At 41.7% G+C, this 8,702-nt stretch overlaps 1 protein-coding gene across 1 annotated transcript; it reads right to left on the reverse strand.

Moving 5' to 3' along the window:
• Window positions 1–982: 982 nt before the first annotated feature.
• On the reverse strand, window positions 983–6,841 carry si:ch211-232m10.6 (uncharacterized protein LOC572203 homolog). The gene is made up of 7 exons (XM_035681636.1): window positions 6,646–6,841; window positions 4,483–4,677; window positions 3,136–3,195; window positions 2,894–3,052; window positions 2,527–2,638; window positions 1,338–1,607; window positions 983–1,109 (listed from the first exon to the last, which is right to left on the reverse strand). Exons 1-7 carry the CDS (start codon window positions 6,839–6,841, stop codon window positions 983–985), a joined length of 1,119 nt encoding a protein of 372 aa, XP_035537529.1.
• Window positions 6,842–8,702: the final 1,861 nt, after the last annotated feature.

Below are 8,702 nucleotides of genomic sequence, written 5' to 3' on the forward strand. Positions count from 1 at the left end.
TTATTGTAAGACAATCCTGAAAAAAAGATAATTGTCACTGCAGAGCATCACAAAACCAATTCCTGTTGGGTTATTCTGTGTACATCCAGCCTGAATGAAACATACAGAAGTCTTTCAACAGAATATAAAACCTCAGTAGCCTCACATTATCACCTTTTGGTCCTTTAAACATATTTAAAAATATTTTACAGTTTAAACTTGTTGTTAAAAAAAGATGCAACAGTTCTTTTTAATAACATTTTATAAATATTTTTTACTTTTGAACATATGTGGTTTGGTCTTGTTTTCATTCTGAATGCTGGCAAAAAACAATTTGAGCATGTTAACACCGACAACATTACCAGCAAAGTCATTAGAAGAAATGGGTCACTACTAATGACCTCCTGAACCTAATGAGAGTCAACACCAATTCTATGCAGATTTTAGCCTCTGTTAATCCATTTGTGCTGTTGCTGCTTGAAGGTAGAGTCTCCAAGCTTTTACTAGTCCTCTTTATAAAAGCGGAGGTTTCGCTGAACCGACTGTACGCTGCCGGCCCAGCAAGATTCAGCAGAAAGCACAAGATTTCCCTGTTGATGGAGATCAAAGCAGAGCTGAAAGGAGAGTGAATTTTGGATTTAAATGCATCGGGTGGCCAGAAACAGGACTGCAAAGAGATGATAATGTTGCCCTGTCTCAGCTGGATGTGAAAGTAGGCGGTTCTCTGCTAACTTGTTAGCCGTAGCAACGTGATAAAGCAACAGATCATCGGAGCAGTGAGTCTGTGAGCTTGATTTGGAGTCTTACTGCCCCCTAGTGGTCAGGAACTTTGAATGACACAACAGTCTAGAAATGCACCATGCTACAATTATCATTTAGAACTGCATATATACAAAAAACAGCAAAGATTTTGGTGTTCAAGTCCTGTAGTGTTGTAGTTCCAAACAAATATAATGTGTAGAGCCAATCCCGACAAAATGTTTGTCCTCTGACGCCCAAAGTTTTAGCAGAGTGAGTCCTCTCTCTCCTCATGCATGGCGTAATCCATCTCGTCCATCTCCCGTTCACAGTCTTCACATCCTTCAGCGCCGCATCCCTCCACTACCACCACACCGTGATGGTCCACCAGCCTTCCCCCTCCCACTCCAGCTCCACCACCCAGTGCCCCCATCGTTCCCAAACCCATTCCTCCAACTCCTCCCATTCCCATTCCAACTCCATTTCCTCCTCCGCCAATCCCTCCTAGCCCCATTCCTCCCACTCCAACTCCTCCCATTCCCATTCCCATCCCAACTGCTCCCATCCCTCCAACTCCAATTCCTGCTCCACCAACAAGCAACGCTCCCCCAGCGCCACACGCCAGATGTCCGACAGCTGGTCCCATGCCTCTGGGCCACAGAGGGTCCATGAGTGCCCCCTGTTGGCCGAGCTGAATCAGCTGACTGACAGAGTAAACCCCTCCACCACCGGCGCGGACGACCTCCTCGTAGGAGGGGGCGCGGGCAGCAGCACGAACCTCCTCCAGCCTCACCCGGGCCCGGTGCTTCATCTCGATGAGGGTCTTGGTGTAGGAGTTGAGCGTGGCCACGGCGGCCGCCATGCAGCAGCTGAACGACAGCCACGCCATGCTGGGGAGCAGACGGAGGAATGATTTGACCACAAGCTAATGCAATTTGTTGTTTAAAAGCCTGGTTACATCACAAGTGGCACAACGAAGGTCATCCATATGTCACTGCACAATATTTGGTGAAAGAAGTTTGGTGACCTAGTGACTACTCACAGAACTGGTTTGAGAACTACTGAAGCAGGTGAGCTAACGGCTAACACACTACCCTGCGATGAAGATGCTTACAACAGCTCTACAAGCTGTAAGCTCAGATGCTAACAGGAAGATCGCAGTTTATTCAAAAGATGTATTTGTACCATCGTCTCATATTTGTCCCAAAACTGCTTAAAGTTGTGAAGCAGTTTATACTCAGTTTATACAAAGGAATGTTAAATAAAATAATGGTGAAACACAACTAATGAGCTATAATAGCTTCCTTCATTTTAGACTCTCTGGCTCGTTATTCTCTCGAAAAGATCTGCCTGGTCGAGACGGTTTGATATTGGTCAACGACTCAAACTTCGTCCATGTGCAATATCTATCTGCAATACCTCTGAAATTATTTGCTTTTGCTGCAAGATTTCTCAGTTTTAAACGCATGTGACCAAACCGTAAAGGACCAGTGTGTAGGATTTAGTGGTATCTAATGGTGTAGTTGCAGATCGCAACTAAGTCACTTCACCCTTCCCTTCTGAGCACGAAGGAGAAAGTACAGTGGTCGCGAAACAAGCAATCTAGAGGCAGTGTTTGGTTTGGTTTCTGGGCTACTGTAGAAACATGTACATATAAACATCTCCTTCTAAAAAACATAACCATTCTTGTTTTCAGGTGATTATACGAAAACATAGCTATGCATATTATATTCCATATATCCTCCTAAATGTTACACACTGGACTTTTAAGTCAGACGTTTCAGGGGGTTCAAATAGAAACACGCTTACGCAAAAGACCATCCGTAGTCCCAGGTCTGTGGCCTCCAGTCTTTGGGCCCGATGCTCACAGTCATCTGAAACACGGTGGTGTACATCATGTGTGCCACCATCCCCATCATACCTAGTGGAGCAAGAAAAGATGAATCAGTAATTATTAATATATTATATTTATATTTTAGATTTAGTGATTGTTCACTTCACTTCACTTTATCAAATCACTTTACTTTAGCACACAAGGACAGATACATATGTGCAGTTCGGTGACTTCACATGATTAAAGCAATTACCCGTCACTGATATTTGTGGCTGCCAGAGTTTAAGGTCAAACAGGTGACATTTTACAACGACTCAGGAGAAAGTGTCCCCCCATCCTCACCTGAGAGGACGGTGCACATGGCGGCAAAGGCGTTGATCTTGAGGGCGTTCATCTCCCTCTTGGCACAGAGGCAAATCACTTCCACACACATCAGCAGGAAGCCCATGGCCAGAAGACCGATGTACATGAACTCACTGATGACTGAAAGCCAGAGAACACCTAAGAGGGAAAGAATACAATAAACCAACAAGAACAAAGGATTTGACTTTTGGAATACAGGTTATAGTTTCTATATTACCGACCTTGTGTCTCTCCTGGCGTCAGCTCAATGAAGCTGCGACACTTCTCTTCCTGATCGGTACCTGACAGAACAACAGTTGGAGTTACTGAGATTGTAGTAAAATGTTACATTCCTGATTTTAAATACATCACGTTGAATTGTTAATATTTGAATTTATTGTCAACCATCATTTATGAGATTAAAGCAAAACGTACGTCTGTCCTTGTAGCCTCTGTCATAACAAAAGCCCCTGGATCCGAGTGTTTGTTATAACTCAAAATGTGTAGTTTTTGCATCAGGATAACATAAATAATCTCCTGCAAATGCTGAGAACATATGTTTGTAATCATTATAAATCCTGAAAACGTAATAAAAAGCTTTAAGCCCGCTAGTTCACCTTCCTGTGGGAGGAAGAATTTAAACCGTTAAAATCTGCGTTGTCCTGCTGACTGTCATCCAATTACAGCGTCTTTTAGTGGAAGAATAAATGCCAGTGATTGCTTTTTGTTTTCAGCTTTCTCTGTGTGTGCTAGTTTTGAGGGCGTTCTGAATCGTGTGCACTGTGTAGCTCCCCTGCAATTCAATAACGATAATAATAACATATTTCAATTGTTTCTCCATACACAGATGTTCCCTGCATTACATGGTGTGGTTCACACGTACGTAACAGTTCTCTCAACCAGTGACAGACAGTTTACTTGCTCCGTAATTCTGTGGTTACAATAATCCAGGCTTGTACAAATTATCCTCCGTACTGAGTAAAGAGAGGCTTAACTGTAAATCATCTGTGTTGACTGAAACTCAGTCTTATTGGCGGCAACAATAGTTACAGTTATTGACCACTGACACTGGGTTTCACACTGTTTATGTCAATGATTACTGTTCAATCAATGCATATAAACAGGGTTTACAAGGTTAAATAAACAACATTATAACGTGTTTTTAATCTTGTGTTAACTGGTTTACTGTCATTATGGGTACTTTGTGTGAATGGGGTAGTAAAAGATCTGAATACTTCTTCCATAATATTAAAAAATAACTGAAAGTTTTGGTGGTAATGTGATATTAAAGAACTTATTCCTGTAATTACATTATTTTTCCTTTTAATAAAGTACTTCACATTGGGTAAACATATTTCAGGTGCTGAGCTGGTAGAAATATCCTCACTTGCTCTACGATTTAATTGATGATTCAGTGATGTGTCTGACCACTAAACTGCCTGCTTAATAGATACAAATATTTTTTATTTATGGCCATACTTTTAACTTTAATATTTGTACAGTGTCACAATGCAGGTGCTTTTACAATGAACCTTTGAAAAAACAATCTCAGACCCACTGGGTTGTTTATGATTTCTGCCGTCACCAACCTTCATTGTGTTTCTCACAGGAGAGCCAGAAGCCTGTGTGGAAGTAACGCAGCATGTACTTGTCCTCGCCAGTCTCCCAGATGTAATGGACGGCGTTGGCCAGCTGCTTCCTCTTTATCCTGGCCAGCTCCTCCTTCTGCAGCGGAGTGAGCGTCACGTTGGAGACCGGGTTCCTCGGGTCCGGTGTGGGGGTCTCTGCATGGAGAAAGACGGGACACAAAGAGTGATGAAAGTATTAAGGGAGGGAACATTAAACAGGGAGAGGATAAAAATGTAAGCAAAGGGAGGAAAGCATGTTGGAAAATAGAGGCGACAGAGTTGAGAATGATGCAACAGAGGGAGAAAGAAACAGGGAAACTCAGGGAAAGTGAGATAAATATAGGGAATAAAGAAGCAGTAAATGTATCCAGAGGTAAAGAGAGCAGAGGTGCAGAAAAAGGAGTAAAGGCACATTTATAAATCCTTCATATTGACAAGAAATTCTGACATAAATCCTAAAAGTCGTGTAACACAATCCAGCCCTGTAACACTGTTCTTTAGGTAATCTGTCATTTTCTATGAAGTGAAAATTGAATACTACATGGAAAGAAATAGGCTTAGAGCTGAAAGATAAGGCGGTGGGTGAGTGAATCCAGATAACACATAACATGCAGATACAAAGTTCTAAGATTAGCAACAAAGCCGGGATTATATGACTCTGCCAGTCGAGTCAAGTGTAGAATACTTGAATATGGAGTGAAGAAAAATATTGTGGATGCCCAAAATTAGATGTATTTTTGGAAATATTAATAGTTATTCTTACATTATAATTATGCCATCAAAATGTTACTCTATGTTTCACAATATGCTTCACATACAAGAAGGAGGTCGAGACATACAGCAACTATACATATCTGTATTCCACGTGTGTAAAATACAGGTTATTTGTGAATGTTTACTATTAAAGATGGTGATAATTTAAACTTGACACTCCTAATTTATAAATGATGATATAAATAGATAAAAGTCAAATATTTATTATGTCAAACACTAATTTTAGCTTATTGTGTTGTGAAAGTGACTCAGTTCAAGACATAATCTTTTAAATAAAATAAATGTACAAGAGTTTAATTTCCTCCCTCTTGGACCAATACGTTTGATTTGGAAACTTCCTAAATCAAATATGTATTGGAGATCCATCACACTCCCTGATTTGGTGACACTTTACAATAAAGAACACAACATGCATTCCTAGGAAGAACTTGTGTTTGTTGTACTTTAACATAAGAATAAATTAACTAAAGGATGTACTGGTTAGTTACTGTTATGTGCCAAATTAAAGCTGATTTAGAGCCACAGATGTGTTTATTATAATAGTAAATGTGTCCTTTAGGTTTAGAGTTAATTCAAATTTAATTAATCAGCATATAGCTCTTGATTTGTTATTTTTAAATATGTTTTTTTTGTAAATACTAAAAATGAATAAATCTGTATCTGGTTAAAGATTTCAGTCAAATTGCACACAGCTTATATATCAAATATCAGACTGTTTCCATAAAATTGGTGATGGTTGTTTTAACCCAATAGTAAAATACTTTATTCTTATGGTCCCAATTTAAACTGATTTTGTTTTCCAACCAAAAGACATCAGCATGTCTGCGGACACATTACAGTTTGTTTAGACATGTGTGTCACATATATTGTTTAAATAAACCAATTTTGATGTGAAGCAGTTGCTAACTAATGCTGAAATATGAACCCTGAAATGCTGTTGAAACAATGGTTGTTTATAATGTAGATCAGTGGTTTTCAAACTGGGGTCCAGGGACCAACAGGGGTCCTTGAGTGGGTTGTAGGGGGTCCCCAAGAAAAAGGAATAGAGAACTTTTATCAAATTCTTTGGAAGTGGTAACAACAAGGGAAGAAATAGGGTACATCCATCATGGGGGTCCTTGGCATGAAAGAGATTGGAAAACAATCTAGATCTTTAACTTTTCTACTAAATTTAGTCCACTTCTAACCTGGAAATGCAGGCTTGCAAATCCCATAATCAATGCCTATTGGGTGTTGTCAGTAGGCCTGTGTGGTTTGTTATTCCACAGTGTATGAACAAACATCTGTACCTGTACACAAGGGGCACCTTTAAGGAAGAATGTTTTTGTTGACATCATTTCGAGCCCTCACCTGTCGTGTACGGCTGGCTGTTGTTCTGCCCGCAGTTCTTCATCTTGACAGGCGACAGACAGAGAGGCTTCACCACCTTGTGCGTTCCCTCGCACCAATAGGAGGTGCAGAAAGCCGAGACGGACAGGGTGAGGGCCAGTGAGGTGAGGGAAAGCGACAGCAGGGAGCGGTTACGCCTGGACATGTTCTCCAGCATGGCTGCGTCTGGACTCCGAGAAACCCAGTGAGAAATGAGATCGACCCAAGAGTGGGCTTCAGCCTGTCTTTGAGGTTGGTTGGATTGGGATGAAGATCAGAGGAGCAAGGGGGTTGCCGTGAGACCACAGTGACGAGTCAAGATGAAGTCCAGCGAGTTGGGCTTGAGGGGTAGTTGTTGTGATTGAGATTGATTCATGGAGGATGGTAGGAGGGGATTAGGGATGTTTGAGAAGTGGAACAAAGGTCAGAAAGGAATCTAAAAAGAGGTCGTGTGGAGAGATGTAGGGAGGGTGGGGTTTGAGAAAGGAGAACAGTCGATGAACAGAGGTCAGAGGACAGTGGAGTGGAGAAAGATGAAGTGCTGGGATTTAATCACTTCACGCAAGTGGAAAAGGGGACAGATGTGCAGGCCAGAGGTTGCCACTCCAGCTCTCCAGAAAAGCAAAGTAGTTCATCAGATTTAAATTTGAGACCCTCCTTTCTTCTTGACGTTACGGCACGAGCCAGGCGAGATGTTTGACTCCAGTCATTTCTTCTCACCGAGCTGCCCCGCTACCCCATGTTTCCACTGCCATCACATCTCGCCTCATTTTTGTTTTCTCTGACCGGTTGTTGCTTCCCTCTCGGACGAAAATAAACGTTTAAATCTTATCTTTGCGGATTTTGAAACTAATCAGTCCCATTCTCAGGGCACATCCCGTTTCTCAACCTGTTCCTCCACCTCTCTTTGGGAGGGATTGAGCTCGGAAAGAAGTGATTAGTCCAGTATCTCAGGCCTACCTCTGGACCTGGTAATCTGTGTTAATCTTGCAGGGTTAGGTGGATGAGATTAAGTCAATTGACTCTCATGCTGATTTCGACTGGACGACCACCTAAAAGTAAAGACGGGAGACATAGGCAAACATCTGGATTAAGAGTTGTTACAGTTGAGTCATGTCAAGTTTTTGTTCCAGTGCAATCACTGTATTTTATGATGTTTTTAGACAATACTAACTAACAACTTGGATCTGAACGCTTCCTTTTCTCTGTTTTTACTCTCTACCTGTTAGATTCATACTCCAATTCAACAAATAGATCACATATCAGGTCACAACTGCTGCCAACGGTCAAAAAGATGTGGAGCTAACCAGGGGTGTAGCAAAAAACAAATTCTGGACCCTGTACATATGCATTTTCTATGGGCCCCCTCCCCACATCCAGTATCTTTTTGGGACCTATAAAAGATCAATGAGTCAGGATAGACTAACATAACTCTGCCCCTGCACTCTCTCTTCTACTTGGGGATGAAGAGGAGGGATGGCAGGTTAACAACCAGAGTGCATTCTGGTCATTTCACGGCCTCCCCCTTCAAATCACCTCCTAGGAGCTGGTGTGAAGTGCGTTTATGATGGGTTTACCGCCTCTTACAGGCAGGCCAGGTTCTGCAACACAATACATAGACATCACAGCTGTTATTTCTTCACATTCTGTTGCTGATTTTAGTAATTTTTGTCAAATTGCACCTTTACGAGTTAGACAAATAAACATGATTCATCCAGGTTTTCCAGTCGTCCGCCTCACACCTGTTTGATGGAACAGATTCACTCCTATTTAATTCATCCTAGCTGTCTACACAGGCCGCATAACAGCTTGTGTTTCACTTCCACATGACATTTGAGTATATTTTCTTTAGTTATTGTGTGTTGGACTCTACAATCTGTACCTGAAAGCTGTACCAATTTAGACATAGATGTAGCACTGAGGCTGCTGCTCTGCTTACGTGCTGTTCAAGCTCCATGGTGTAGCTACGGTGTAAGACACAGACTATAAACTGCATTCTGTTTGAGTCTGGCTGGGACCTCTGATGCATCTCTCTCCCC

This window comes from Morone saxatilis, unplaced genomic scaffold, assembly GCF_004916995.1.
Source record: "Morone saxatilis isolate NCDOM2014 unplaced genomic scaffold, NCSU_SB_2.0 Contig9, whole genome shotgun sequence".
In the NCBI taxonomy this organism is placed as follows: domain Eukaryota; kingdom Metazoa; phylum Chordata; class Actinopteri; family Moronidae; genus Morone; species Morone saxatilis.